Here is a 15759-nt window from a genome sequence, read left to right as displayed (position 1 = left end):
AGAATTGCTTGAACCTGGGAGATGAAGGCTGTGGTGAGCTGAGATCGCACCACTGCACTTCAGCCTGGGCAACAAGAGCCAAACTCTGTCTCAAAAAAGTTTTTTTTAAAGTTTTAAAAATAAAAGTAAAGAGTAACAAGTCATATAATATTAGGACCGCAGATGACTTATATCATCTAGTGCAGACCTTTCATTGTTAATGCAATTAATCCAAGAGAGAAAACTAGGATGTTGCTTGAATTACAGTGCTGGTTTCAAGACCAAGACTAGAACCTGGGGGTTCTGATTCCCAGGGTGGCTCTCTTGTCTCATCGATCACAAATATACTTGAATCATGGCTTGATTCTGTTTCTCTTTGCAGATTGGCCTTGTTCTCTTTCCCTACAGACAGCAAAGAATATGCCATCTACAGCCTTGCTTAGCAACCTCAGGAGAAAGAGAGCTCTTTATTTATTTTTAATTTTAATTTAATTACATATATATTTTTTCAGACAGGGTCTCACTCTGTTGCCCAGGTCGCAGTGCAGTGGCTCCATCTTGGCTCACTGCAACCTCCACCTCCTGGGTGCATGCAATTCTTCTGCCTTAGCCTCTCGAGTAGCTGGGATTACAGGCACCCGCCACCATGCTGGCTAATTTTTATATTTTTAGTAGAGACAAGTTTTAACCTTGTTGGTCAGGCTAGCCTCAAACTCCTGACCCCAGTGATCCACCCACTTCAGCCTCCCAAAGTGCTGGGATTACAGGTGTGAGCCACCGCGCCTGGCCTGAGCTCTTTTTCTCTAGAGTGCATACTGCAATCCTGAGAAGGGCTGATTAGTTCTGCTAGGGCCCATGCACATCCCCACATCCAGAGGGACATTTTCTACAACTTTGTGCAAATTAAAAACAACACATTTGTGGGGAGGACAGTAGAGTATGCTGGGCAAACAAAATAAGTAAAAATGAATAAACCAAAGTCCACTGCAAGTTACAAAGCCCTGCTTCCTTTGTTACCTTGGAGTGCTGCTTTGAAATGCTGGTGTAAGGAACACCATTTATAGCAGCCAATCACCGATCTGTAACACCAGGTCCTCCTTAGTCTCCTAGAGACAGAGACTGGCTCATCAAAGGGACTTTTGGCTAGTTTCTTTCTTTTCTTTCTTCCTTTCCTTCCCTTTCTTTTCTTTCTTCCTTTCCTTCCCTTTCTTTTCTCTTCCCTTCCTTTCTTCCTCCCTCCCTCCCTCTTTCTTTTCTTCCTCTCTTTCCTTCTCTCTCCCTTTTCCTCCCTCCTGCCTTCCTTCTTTCTCTCTTTCTTTCATTTTGATACAGTATCTCACCATCACCCAGGCTGGAGTACAGTGGCATGCTCACAGCTCACTGCAGCCTTGACCTCCTGGACTCAAGTGATTCTCCCACCTCAGCTCCTAAGTAACTGGGACTACAAGCACATACCACCATGCGCAGCTATTTTTCTTTTTCTTGTAGACACAGGGTCTTACCATGTTGTCCAGGCTGGTCTTAAACTTCTGGGTTCAAGCAATCCTCCCCTCCTTGGCCTCCCAAATGCTGGGACTAGAGGCATACGCCGCTGTGCATAGCCTTGGGTAGTTTCTTTTTCTTTTTTTTTTGAGATGGAGTCTTACCCCATCACTCAGGCTGCAGTGCAGTGGCACGATCTCGGTTCACCACAGCTTCCGCCACCCAGGATCAAATGATTCTCCTGCCTCAGCCGACTGAGTAGCTGGAATTACAGGCACCTGCCACCATACCTGGCTAATTTTTTGTATTTTTAGTAGAGACAGAGTTTTACCATGTTAGCCAGGCTATTCTTGAACTCCTGACCTCATCATCTGCCCATCTTGGCCTCCCAAAGCGTAGGGATTACAGGTGTGCACGCGTAGGGATTACAGGTGCGCACCACTGCGCCTGCAAAGTGGCTTATGCTGTGCATATCCAGTCAGTTGTTACCATCTAGGAATAAATCAAGTTACCAAATTTTCTAATTTTTCAAGTGAAGCTGGAAATGTAGTTCTTTGTTGGCAATATCCTGATTTTTAAGTGTTGGTAAACACTATGCAAGGCACATGGCACATAAAATGTATCTAATGAGCCATATTTAGTTCTGACAACTTCAGTTTGCAACTTCTGGTCTAGAAATTCAACACTTTTAGTCCCTAGCATCTAGAACAGTGCCTTAAGTATAGTAGGAGCTTAGCACAGAGTTATTAAATAAATGAATCAATGGCTTGAAAGTCTTACCAATTTACAGTAAAATTGTTACTTAGAATTTTGTAAAATTACTTTCTCCTTTCCATTAAGTGTTCCTACTCAGGATTTTAAGGTTGAATAGTAGTTTATTCCATAAAGACCTTTTGTCAAATCTTATTTGTGGTATACTCATATGCAAAAATATCCTGAGAGCTGTGAGATTGTAAGGATGCTCTTTCATTAATTAAGTGATGCATAAAAATAAACCAAGGCATGGCCGGGTGCAGTGGCTCATGCCTGTAATCCCAGCACTTGGGAGGCTGATGCGTGCGGATCATGAGGTCAGGAGTTCGAGACCAGCCTGGCCAACATAGTGAAACCCTGTCTTTACTAAAATTACAAAAAAATTAGCCAGATGTGGTGGTGGGCGCCTGTAATCCCAGCTATTCATGAGGCTGAGGCAGGAGAATCGCTTAAACCTGGGAGACATAGGTTGCAGTGAGCCGAGATTGTGTCATTGTACTCCAGCCCAGGCGACAATGTGAGACTCCGCCTCAAAAAATAAACAAACCAAGGAAAAGAAAGAGGTTAAGTATTAAATTCCTGACAAAAACCAGCTTCTCCTGTCACAAATAAAAGACAGTTACATAATAATTTGTATAACTAAAAAATACAGAGTTCTCAAGCTAGAAAAGTTAGCTTGTATTTCAAGAGATCAATGCCTTCTTTTTGTTTTTGTGAACTAACACTGCATATTCATTCATTATTCACTAAACAAATAGCGGCTGAGAAAACAAAAACCAGGTATGAGGCTGGATGCAGTGGCCCATACCTTTAATCTTAGCAATTTGGGAGGCTGAGGCAGGAGGATTGCTTGAGTCTAGGAGTTCGAGACCAGCCTGGACAACACAGTGAGACCTCATGTCTACAAAAAATTAAAAATTAGCCATGTGGCCAGGCGCAGTGGCTCATGCCTGTAATCTCAGCACTTTGGGAGGCCAACATGGGCAGATCACCTGAGGTCAGGAGTTCTGGACCAGCCAGTTCTGGCAACATAGTGAAACCCCATCTCTACTAAAAATACAAAAATTAGCCAGGTGTGGTGGCGCGCGCCTGTAATCCCAGATACTCAGGAGGCTGAGGCAGGAGAATTGCTTGAACCTAGGAGGCAGAGGTTGTAGTTAGCCGAGATGGCGCCACAGCACTCCAGCTTGGACTCCGTCTCAGATTAAAAAAAAAAAAAGCTTGGCCGGGTGCGGTGGCTCATGCCTGACATCCAAGCACTTTGGAGGCCAAGGCGGGCGGATCACCTGAGGTCAGGAGTTCAAGACCAGCCTGACCAATATGGTGAAACCCCGTCTTAAAAAAAAGCCATGCATAGTGGCTAAGCCTTTAGTCTCAGCTACTCATGAGGCTGAGGTGGGAGGATTGCTGGAGCATGGCATTCCTGGGGGCCAGGGATTCTCCTTCCCTGCTCATTTCTAATTACCTATTGTAACTGGAGGTTGAGGTTGAGGTTGCAGTGAGCTGTGAGTGCGCCACTGCAGTCCAGTGTGGGTGACAGAATGAGAGAGAGAGAAAGTATAACTGAAACAAACATAAAAACGGGCACAAGACACAGTGTGTTCATGTGGGTAACCAAAGTTGAATGATAAGTGGTTTTTCTTTCAAGCGATATAAAGGCTAATAGGGATACCAGATCACTAATAATAATTCAGGGTATAGAGAACTAAGTTTTTTGGGAGAAGTACAGATGAACGGAAGGAGAATTGTGAAAAATCAGGTTGAAAATATTGGCTGGGGATTGATTTTGGAGGGCTCTGAAATGCGGAGTATAGATTTTATAGTTTATTAGGTAGGAAAACAACTCAACACAGGGAGGTGATATTGTTTATCTTCTTTTTCACATAAGGATACTTGATCATTGGCAACCTGATCTGGCTGTCTGCAAATGGCATTTGTGAAACACTGAAGAAAAATCTCATGTTCCTATCCTTAAAAAGGCAGAGTTAAATGAAACTCCTAAACATTTGAGTTTAAAAGTAACATAGTGAATTAAATACATACTTTAACGGTGCAAATTTAATTTACTTTTAAACACAATCATTTAAACATTCAATTTTAACTCCAATTCAAATTACATGAATAAGCAAGGCGCGCTGCGTGTAGCCCCAGCTTCTCGGGAGGCTGAGGCAGGAGGATCGCTTGAGCCAAGGATTTCGGAGGGTGCAGTGCCCTTTGATGGCGCCTACTAATAACCACTGCCCGCCAGCCTTGGTAATAGAGCAAGATATCGTCTCAAACAACAAAAACCACCGACAACCACCACCACCAGCAACAAAAAACAACAACAAAACCACACGGGGAACTCCTCAGTCCCTTCAGCCCCGACCGCAAGCATGGACTTTCTCTTCCATCTGGTTCCTGTCCACGTCGCCTGGGAACCGGCTCCCACTCGGCAAGAGTTTCTGTAGGGAATCAGTCTTTTGGTGCACCCCTCGCCGCACTCCTGGACATTCTGATTGGCTGTGGCCCTCCCATGTGGTCTGACAGACTGCTTTCATTGGCTAACGGCAAGCCGCGAGCGCGCGGATACTGTTTCCTGGAATACTAGGCGGGCGGTCGGAGATGTGCACCTGGTAGTGTTGTGCCCTGGAGTGAAAACTGGCGGCCGCGCGCCGCGGGCCCGGGACTTAGTCTCGGGCCGCCATGGCCAGTGTCCACGAGAGCCTCTACTTCAATCCCATGATGACCAACGGGGTGGTTCACGCTAATGTGTTCGGCATCAAGGACTGGGTGACGCCGTATAAGATTGCGGTGCTGGTGCTGCTGAATGAGATGAGTCGCACAGGCGAGGGCGCCGTCAGCCTCTTGGAGCGGCGGAGGCTCAACCAGCTGCTCCTGCCCCTGCTGCAGGTGAGAGGCGCCCGCTCGTGCAGCGAACTTTTACTGAGCATCTGCTCGGTGCGGAACCCTGGGCTTGAGAACACGCGGGTCCATCAGATACTCTCCTTGCTTGGAGGAATGTGAAGAAATAAAGATAATTACTACCGCCAGCTAACAATTACTAAGCGTTTACGGTGGGCCAGACGCTTTACATGCATTTGTTTTTTTGCAGGTTCATGTCTGGCTCCGGTATTTATTAGCTGATAGTTATAGTTTCGGATCCTGTGTCTTCTGTAAAATGGGGCTATACAATATAGCGTTGGAGACACAGGGATAAGTTATACAGGATCCTTATCCTAGAGGACCCTAATCAATAGTAAAAATGGCATAAAACCGGGCCAGGCACGGTGGCTCACGCCTATCATCCAGCACTTTGGGAGGCCTAGGCGGGCAGATCACGAGGTCAGAAGTTTGAGACCGGCCTGACCAACAATGAAATCTCGTCTCTATTAAAAATACAAAAAATTAGCCGAGTGTGGTGGCAGGCGCCTGTAATCTCAGCCACTCGGGAGGCTGAGGCAGGAGAATTGCTTGTACCCGAGAGGCAGAGGTTGCAGTGAGCTAAGATCGCACCACTGTCGCCTAGGTGACAGAGCAAGACTAAAAAAAAAAAAAAAAAAAAAAGCATAAAGCCAAGGAGGAGCACTGACTCAATACTTACTGTGTGCTAAGCACTTCACTTAAAAACTTTTTTAAAACATTCTTATTTTTTTGAGACAGGGCCTTGTTCTGTCGCCCAGGCTGGAGTGCAGTGGTATGATCACGGCTCACTGCAGCCTCGACCTCCCAGGCTCAAGCAATCCTCCCACCTCAGCCTCCCAAGTAGCTGGGAGTACAGGCGCGGACCATCATGCCCGGCTAATTTTTTGTGTGTTTTTTGTAGAGGCGGGTTTCTCCATGTTAACCAGGTTGGGTCTTGAGCTCCTGGACTCAAGCGATCCGCCAGCCTGGTTGTCCCAGAGTATTGGGATTACAGGCATGCACCACCACACCTGGCTAATTTTTGTATTTTTAGTAGAGATGGGGTTTCTCCATGTTGGTCAGGCTGGTCTCGAACTCCCAACCTCAGGTGATCCGCCCGCCTTGGCCTCCCAAACTGCTGGGATTACAGGCGTGAGCCACCGTGCCCGGCCTGAGAAACTGTTAGTAGCATATAGTAAATGCTCAATGTTACTAGTATTTTCCTTTTAGTGTGTTCTTATGAGGGCATATACCTTCCCCTATGTCAGGTGTGGTTTTTCCATTTATATTCATGATTTTGTGATAGATGTCCTTCTCCCCCCATTAGATGGTAATGTCCATGAGCTTAGTACTTAGTCCTGTTTTTGTTTACTTGTACATCCCCAAAGCCTCTTAGAATGCCTGAGTAGTTATTTGTAAAATGAATGAAATGCAATAGAGGTGGATGAGTGCACTTGGGTGAATTGAGACGATTTCTTACAGAAAGTGTCAAGCTGTGCCTTGGTGGGTAAGCATTGTCTGTTGAGTAGTGATGGCAGAAACAGATCTGGGGTCCTGGGCCTCCATATTATGAGATCTTAATAGGTAAACCTAATAAAATGGATATATAGAGTTGCGTTTATATTCCTTAGTATAGCTTATAAAGGGTTTAAAAAAATTATCACTTGTATATGTGAATGGGAGGAGGGGAGAACTGAGGACACCATGGTTAAGAGACTTACCCAGTTAAATAAAAGCGGTGTCTTTATAACTTGTAGCTCCAAGTGTTAGTCATGTTTGCTACTATTATAAATGCATTTCCCTCCATTATTAAAAAAAGTTATAATACTAAAATTTTGGTAAATAGAGAGGCCTGGTACAGTGGCTCACACCTATAATCCCAGCACTTTGGGAGGCCGAGGTGGGCAGATCACTTGAGGTCAGGCATTTGACCTGGCCAACATGGTAAAACCCCATCTCTACTAAAAATACAAAAAAAATTAGCTGGGCATTGTGGTTTGCACCTTTAGTCCCTGCTACTATGGAGGCCGAGGCAGGAGAATCGTGTGAACCCAGGATGTGGAGGTTGCAGTGAGCCGAGACCGCATCACTGCACTCCAGCCTGGGCATTGGTCTCAAAATAAATAAATAAAAAATAAAGAGACAATGACCCTGGTTTCTTAACTTTCACCTTCCTGCTCATGCTGTTTGGAATTCTCCTTTTTAGGTTTTTACCTGGCTAATTACTAGTTATTTCATTTCTTATTTTTAAATTTATTATTATTTTTTAGAGCAAAGGGATCTTGCTCGCTCAGTCATCTGGGCTGGAGTGCCATGGCGTGATCATAGCTTACAACAGCCTCTACTTCCTGGGTTCAGGCTGTCCTCCTATCTCAGTTTTCTGAGTATCTGGTTCTACAGGCACCTGCCAACACGCCTAGCTAATTTTTAAATTTTAGTAGAGATGAGGTCTCCCTATGTTGCTCAGACTAATCTTGAACTCTTGGGTTCAAGGGATCCACCTGCCTCAGCCTCCCAAGGTTCTGGGATTACAGGCATGAGCCACCACACCTGGCCCCCTTACTGTATACTTCTAATCAAAATATATGTAGAATTGATCTAATAGCATTCCAACCAGACCTCAACTCCTTTACTAACTGTTTGACTTCTTAAATTAGTTAATATTTGGCTGGGTGCCTAGACTTGGGAGGCCGAGATGGGAGGATCACTTGAGCTTAGGAGTTCAAGAACAGCCTGGGCAACATAGAGACACCCTGTGTCTACAAAAAATTTTTTTAAATTAGCTGGGCCAGGCACAATGGCTCACGCCTGTAATCCCAACACATGGGGAGGCTGAGGCAGGTGGATCACTTGAGGTCAGGGGTTCAAGACTAGCCTGACCAACATGGTGAAACCCTATCTTTACTAAAAATACAGAAAATTAGCCAGGTGTGGTAGTGGGCACCTGTAATCCCAGCTACTCCAGAGGCTGAGGCAGGAGAATCACTTGAACCTGGAAGGTGGAGGTTGCAGTGAGCCAAGATCATGCCATTGCACTCTAGCCTGCGCAATAAGAGCAAAACTCCAACCCCAAAAGTAATAATAATAATAATAATAATAATAATAATTAGTTGAGCATGGTGGTGTGTGCTTATATATAAAGTTTTGTTGTAAAAATGTCAAATACAGGAATATAGAACTTGATGGAGTGAAAAGTTATAGTTCTGGCCATGCGTGGTGGCTCACTCCCGTAATCCCAGCACTTTGGGAGGCCAAGGTTGGTGGATTACGAGGTCAGGAGTTTCAGACCAGCCTGGGCAACACGGTGAAACTCCATCTGTACTAAAATATAAAAAACTAGCTGGGCGTGGTGGCGGACACCTGTAATCCCAGCTACTTGGGAGACTGAGGCAGGAGAATCGCTTGAACCTGGGAGTCAGAGTTGCAGTGAGCTGAGATTGTGCCACTGTACTGTAGCCTGGGCAACAGAGCAAGACTCTGTCTCCAAAACAACAACAACAACAACAAAGAAAAGTTATAATTCTGCATGCCTTCCAATCCTGTTCTCTGTTAGAGATTATGGTTACCATGAATTTATTTAACTGTTTATTGAGTGCCAGTTTGGAATGTATCTTTCTAGATGCATATGATTATAGGTGTGTGTGTGTCTATATATATGTACACTTTTAATTTCATCTTGCTTTTTTTATGTAAACGCTTCTTTTGTTCTACAGCTTGCTCTTTAAACTTAACAAGTGTTAAAGATCTTTCTGTGTCAGCACGTTTTTTTTGAGACAGTGTCACTGTCTCTCCCAGGCTGGAGTTCAGTGGCTTGATCTCAATTCATTGCAACCTCCACCTCCTGGGTTCAAATGATTTTTGTGCCTCAGCCTCCCAGTTAGCTGGGATTACAGTAGTGTGCCATAACACCCAGATCCATTTTTGGGTATTTTTAGTAGAGACATGGTTTTGCCATGTTGGCCAGGCTGGTCTTGAACTCCTGGCCTCAAGTGATCCATCCGCCTCAGCCTCCCAAAGTGCTGGGATTACAGGTGTGTGTCAGCACGTTTTTTTTTTTTTTTTTGAGACAGAGTTTTACTCTGTCACCCTGGCTGGAGTACGATAGCACAATCTCACCACGCCCGGCTAATTTTGATATTTTCAGGAGAGACGGGTTTACCATGTTGACCAGGCTGGTCTTGAACACCTGACCTCAAGTGATCCGCCTGTCTTGGCCTCTCAAAGTGCTGGTATTATAGGCGTGAGCCACTGCGGCCAGCCCTGAATAGTCTTTTTAATGGCTGCATTATACTTCACAGTAAGAAAAGCAACATAATTTAACTCTGTATTATAAATTAAGTCGTTATTGGACTGACAGGCTCTTTTCAGTTCTTCTTAATTTCAAACCAATTTTCATGCCAAAATAACTTCCCTAGAAGTACAATTGCTGGGTTATCCACATCTAACGTTGGCATATATGTAGTCACCTTATTCTCCAAAAAAGATTCAGTATTTAATTTTACATCTCAACTAGACTTTAAGTAGCTGAGGTTGCATGCTCCTTGTGGTACTCTTTTTTTTTCTTTGAGACGGAGTCTTGCTCTGTTGCCCAGGTTGGAGTGCAGTGGTGCGATGTTGGCTCACTGCAGCCTCTGCCTCCCAGCCTCCCAAGTAGCTGGGACTACAGGCGCGTGCTACCACATCTGGCTAATTTTTGTGTTTTTTTTTTTGAGACGGAGTTTCACTCATGTTACCCAGGCTGGAGTGCAATGGCGCGATCTCGGCTCACCACAACCTCTGCCTCCTGGGTTCAGGCAATTCTCCTGCCTCAGCCTCCTCAGTAGCTGGGATTACAGGCACGCACCACCATGCCCAGCTAATTTTTTGTATTTTTGGTAGAGACGGGGTTTCACCATGTTGACCAGGATGGTCTCGATCTCTTGACCTTGTGATCCACCCGCCTCGGCCTCCCAAAGTGCTGGGATTACAGGCTTGAGCCACCGCGCCCGGCCTAATTTTTGTGTTTTTAGTAGAAACGGGGTTTTGCCATGTTGACCAGGTTGATCTCGAACTCCTGACCTCAGGTGATCTGCCCGCCTCAGCCTCCCAAAGTGTTGGGATTATGGTGTGAGTTACCATGGCCGGCCTCTTGTGGTACTCTTTATGGACTTCAGCACATAGTATGTCTGCCTGCCTTACAAGGTTTGGGACAAAATCAAATGAGATTATGTTTGTGAAAAATAGAACACTTACTGTATAGTGTTTTCCAGTGTACAAAGCACTTTGTATTATCTTATTTAATCTTGGCCCAAAACAAGGGAGATACTGTTATTTTACTGAAGGAAACTAGGACTCAGAGGTCACAATCTTGCCATGATTACAAAGCTAAGAAGGAAGGATCAGTGGATCCTCAGACTATAAATCCTATGCTTTTTTTCTATTTTAGACTGACTAGACAAAAATGGTATGCAAATGTGAAATATTACTTTACTGTTTTAGGTAGATAGAAAAATCCTTATGTGCTTATTTGGAGTGATTATTAAAGCAGAGGGGTTGATAAATGAATTTACATTTGCAGTTCTTTATCAGTCTACAGCTCTTTAAAATGTATCCGTACCTCCCTCTCTCTCCTTTATACAGGGCCCAGATATTACACTGTCAAAACTATACAAGTTAATTGAAGAATCTTGTCCACAGCTGGCAAATTCAGTGCAGATCAGGTAAACTTCATTTTCTTCTTTATATATGAAAAGGTGTCGAGGTAGATCAAAATTACAAAAGGGTATGTGGTAATTAATTCTTCAGGGCCGGGCACGGTGGCTCACACCTGTAACCCCTGCACTTTGGGAGGCCAAGGCAGGCGGATCACGAGGTCAGGAGCTCAAGACCAGCCTGACCAACATGGTGAAACCCCATCTCTAAAAAATTAAAAATAAATTTAAAAAAAAGTATATATATATATATATACCCTTATTATTCTAGGTTGTTTTCCCAAGAACCTTTACTTAGTTTTGTTGTTGAAAAATGGATAACTTTTTTTTTTTTTTTTGGAGACAAGATCACACTCTTTTGCCCAGGCTGGAGTGCAGAGGTGCAATCAGGGCTCACTGCAGCCTGGACTTTCCGAGCTCAGGTGATCTTCCCATCTCAGACTCCCGAGTAGCTGAACTGCAAGTATACACCACGAAACCCGGCTAATTTTTTGTGTTTTTAGTAGAGGTGGGGCTTTGCCGTGTTGCCTAGGCTGGCCTTGAACTCCTGGGCTCAAGTGATCCATCTGCCTCTGCCTCCCAAAGTGCTGGGATTACAAGTGTGAGCCACCGTGCCTGACTGAAAAATGGATAACATTAAACATACTGTTCTATAGCTTTTTTCCCCAAATTTTATTATTTTTTTATGGATCCATCTTATTCTTTACAATTGCATTATTTGAGATAATTGAGGAATATGAAACATGGGGAGTTGTTCAAAGGGCCTTTCTAAAATATGCACCTCAATTTTCTCATTCAGAATCAAACTGATGGCTGAAGGCGAGTTGAAGGATATGGAACAATTTTTTGATGACCTTTCAGATTCTTTCTCTGGAACTGAACCAGAGGTTCACAAAACAAGTGTAGTAGGTATGAAACTCTTCTAAGAAGAGAGAGAGTATTTTCATTGAAGTGAGCAGCTTTCTAAGTCATGTCTGTCATTACTCTGCTATATCTGTGAACAGACGCAGTGGGGATGTTGGAGGTGTTGCAGTTTGTATTTATTGCCTTGCTGTTTTGATCTATATTTAAATAATTAACTGTGGAAAAGCACCTTCTGTTTTGTCTACAATAGTAAGAGTCAGAGCCTGGTCCTGGGGTTTTTAGGGGTTCCCAGCTCTTTCTCACAGTCCTCTGGATCACTTGACTGCATGGTCCATCTGTAAGTGAGGGTCACCAGCCCAGACTTATGAAGACAGGTAAGTAAAAATACATTATTGATACAGTATGCAAAGTGAGGGCATACATGGTGTTTCTTTGATGCTTTTCTATTAGCTTTATCCCATGCTGTATCCCTCTGGCTTTTTTGTGTGGTAATTTTTATGTTGTTCGGCATGAGCTATTTCTCTGTCTCTTCCTATGTGCCAGGCTCTGTACGTGTAAGATAGACATGGAATTTCCTCTTCCGGAGATCACCTCTGGTGGGGGGAGTCAGATGGTAAAAGTAAACACATATATAAGATCATTTCAGATAGTATAACAGCCGTGAAGAAAGTAAAGTGGAAGCCTTCAGGTGGAGGAGGGGTGGGCGGATTGAGCCCTGAATAAGAAGAAACCAGCTTTGTAAAGGACTGGGGAAGAACATTCCAGGAAGAGGGAACGGCAGCTGCAAGTGTCTCTTTCTTACTCTTGTGAAGGAAGGATTGCAGCAAACAGTCTTTGCCCTTGTGGAGCTGCCATTGTGGAGCCTGGATGTCAGTTCATGCCTTCCCCTTGTCTCTGGTCTTATTTTGTAGGTTTGTTTCTGCGTCACATGATCTTGGCCTACAGTAAGCTTTCTTTCAGCCAAGTGTTTAAACTGTACACGGCCCTTCAGCAGTACTTCCAGAATGGTGAGAAGAAGACAGTGGAGGATGCTGATATGGAACTGACCGGTAGAGATGAGGGTGAAAGAAAAATGGAAAAAGAGGAACTTGATGTATCCGTAAGGTAATTTGGGTTTTTCTGACAGGGATCCTTTTCCTGTGAAATAGTATAATTTCAAGTACAGTAAGTCCTTATTCATTTAGAGTTCATGTGCTGGCTATGCCCTTTCCTCTCCAGATCTGGGAAGTTAACTGATAAGGGCTGCACGGGTGGGTCCCTTGCCCTCTGACTTCTGATTGGCCAATGGGAGGCACCGGTGGGTAATCCCCAGGGCCAGGGAGGATGAGGTCGGAGTGTTGATTCATTGGCTCCCTTCCTTGGGGGGGTCCTGGGGGACTGGCTGTAGGGTCACAGCTTCTGTCAGGTCACCCTCTCTATACTCCTTCAGGGGGTTTGGTAACTGGGAGCAAGTAAGTGTTTACAGGCCCGAGGTGAAAGGTACCCCACTGTTATCAGTCCTGGGAACTGTATTGTCTCTTATGACTTCTCTGTCCTTTCCCTTGCGTTTGTAAATTGATCCTTTTTTAAGCTCTTCTCAGACTACTCAATTTAAAAGTGTTCTTTGTTTTCTGCTGGGTCCCTGACTGGCACAGTTGGTTACATCAGAGTGAAGTAACAGTTGATGAATTCAGTGAAAATTTATTGAACGCCCTCTGAGGGTCTAACCTCTAAGGAAGTTGCTGTGAGGAAGTTGCTCACCTAGTTGGTCAAGCCTAAAACCCAGTAGTGTCCTTGATTCCTCCCTGTCCTTCACCTCAGTCCCCCAGCAGATCCGGTCAGTCTTTCCTCCCTGCTATATTTGGAACTTGTTCACTTCTCTCATGGCCACTGCTCCCCCTGCAGTCTAAGCACCAGAGCTCTACCAAATACACTCACCAAATCTGCACTAGCCTAACTTTCTCCTTGACTGAACTGTCTCCCTACGTCTGTTCTTCAGACAGCCTCTGGGGAAGCCCCTAAGAATATTAATCAGATCCCAGCACTCTTCCGCCCAAACCTTTGGAACGTAGAGAGGAGTCTGAGCTCACCATGGCCTCAGTGCCTGTATAACCTGGCCCAAGGATCTTCTCTGACCTCTTTCTCTTTACTTCCCCCTTCACTCTCAGCATCGTGACTACTCTGGCTTTCCTTCAGTTTCTTGACTAATGCAATCATTTTCTGCCTCAGGTTGCCTGGAATGCCCTTCCCTGGCTTTTGACCTCGTGTGCTCCCTTTCACCATTCAGATCTCAGCTCAGGTTTCCTCAGACAGGCCTCCCTGACCATGAGGTAGCCCCTATCCCAAATAATTTCTTTTTTTTTTTTTTTTTTATGATAATCATGATGGGAAATGATAGGAAATAATAAAAATCATTATTTTAATCGTCAGAGTCGATGACGATCACCTGATTTCTGTGTATTTTTTTTTTTTTTTTTGAGATGGAGTCCTGCTGTCGCCTAGCCTGGAGTGCAATGGTGTAATTTCGGCTCATTGCAACCTCTGCCTCCCGTGTTCAAGCAATTCTCCTGACTCCACCTCCCAAGTAGCCGGGATTACAGGCGCCCACCACGACACCTAGCTAATTTTTTTGTGTTTTTAGTAGAGATGGGGTTTCACCATGTTGGCCCGGCTGGTCTCGAACTCCCGACCTCAGGTGATCCACTTGCCTTGGACTCTCAAAGTGCTGGGATTATAGGCATGAGCCACTGCGCCCAGCCCGAGATACTTTCTATTTCTTTATTCTTCCATACCTCTCACCACTAAGTAACCATCTTAATTTACTTGCTTATCTGTTTCCTCTTGCTTTTCACCCCTTGAGAGCTAAGACCCTTCTCTGTCTTGTTTCATCACCTTTCCCCAATGCTTAGTAGAGTGCCTGACTCATAGAATGTGTTCTGTAACTGAATATTGGATGAATTGCATGCAGAGAATCAATATATAGTCTATCACCCAGACTGGAACTGGCCCGGTAACATACTTTGTATTAACTGTCCTTCCTTTTGCTGTTTCACTTTCACTTCCTCAACTACTGTTATCTGGAATTGCTTCCAAATAAACTACTTGTACTTGCAGGCAAAAAGATATATATATATATATATATATATTCATTCCCTGCTGTCAAAGAGCCTTTGGTCTGGTGAGGAAGACTGACAAGTAAACAGATACACCCTTCAGAGCTCTGAGGGAAATAAACCTCACCTACCCTAAAGAGGTGGCTAGGGCGGGCACCTTATTATTTACTGGGAGCTTATAATTTACTGCACTGCAGGCTGTTAGGCTACTGTAATCCCTGGGGTGGTGGGGGGTCACATTGTGTATAGATGGGGAATGCTTCTTGCACTTTCTATGAGTAGCTTTTTTACTGTTACATGATTTGTTCAGCATGTATTGGGAGCAAGAGGATGATAGTACCATTTAGTGCTCCCCAAAACTCATTTCCTTACAAATGCTTCTTGTCTGGTGGAAAGGCAATATAGTGTGGGGTTAAGAGTTTGACTCTGCAGCCAGACCCCCAGGTTTGCCTGCTGTCCCTCTGCCTTTGGTCTGTGAGACCTTTGGCAAGTTAGTCACCCGTTCTGTGCTTTGAGCTCTTTATCTGCAGGATGAGGCTCATACCACTTCCCCAGAGGGTTGTGAGAATTAAGTGATAAATTCATATAAAGTATTGAGAACTGTGCCTAGAAATGTTAACTATTATTATTCTCTACTTTCTCTTTTAGTTTTCTCCTAAGAAATGCTTCTAGGCTATAGTGTAATCTTTTTACTAGCTACTTTATATGCTTACAGTAGCAAAGTACTACTTCTAAGAAATGTTAAATTCAGACTTTCTTATTTGGGTTGGTTTTCTCTTAACTTGATTTATTTAGGTCTAATTCCATCTTTTTGTTTTTATCTTATTCTAAGAAGTCATTTATGTATAATCCAGTATATTTACTGTAAAAGTATATGGTTTCAGAAAATCGTGCACATTTAGTAAACTGAATTTCATCATGAAAATTGAAGAAATGTATAATTATTTGTCTGAAAAGAAATTTCTTTGTTAGAGAACATTTTTATTTTGCAGGATGTATATTTCTTTCTTTCCTTT

General features: G+C 44.0%; 1 protein-coding gene and 1 pseudogene across 2 annotated transcripts in view; one reads left to right on the top strand and one right to left on the bottom strand.

Annotated features, from left to right (window-relative positions):
- The window catches only part of LOC108315108, a 22101-nt pseudogene extending 17347 nt beyond the window's left edge, over positions 1 to 4754 (bottom strand).
- Positions 4755 to 4778: 24 nt separating this feature from the next.
- The window catches only part of ANAPC5 (anaphase promoting complex subunit 5), a 44635-nt gene continuing 33654 nt past the window's right edge, over positions 4779 to 15759 (top strand). The window contains exons 1-4 of one of the 2 annotated variants that reach the window (XM_017544259.2): positions 4779 to 5106; positions 10717 to 10796; positions 11587 to 11696; positions 12563 to 12755. In XM_017544259.2, coding sequence (XP_017399748.1) covers positions 4900 to 5106; positions 10717 to 10796; positions 11587 to 11696; positions 12563 to 12755 — 590 coding nt within the window. In that variant the 5' untranslated portion in view covers positions 4779 to 4899. The remainder of the gene's footprint in view (positions 5107 to 10716; positions 10797 to 11586; positions 11697 to 12562; positions 12756 to 15759) is intronic. The other variant, XM_017544260.2, reaches the window with a different exon arrangement.

The sequence above is a fragment of the Cebus imitator genome, unplaced genomic scaffold (assembly GCF_001604975.1).
Source record: "Cebus imitator isolate Cc_AM_T3 unplaced genomic scaffold, Cebus_imitator-1.0 Scaffold169, whole genome shotgun sequence".
Lineage (NCBI taxonomy): Eukaryota > Metazoa > Chordata > Mammalia > Primates > Cebidae > Cebus > Cebus imitator.
This window is presented reverse-complemented; position numbering and strand designations above follow the sequence as displayed.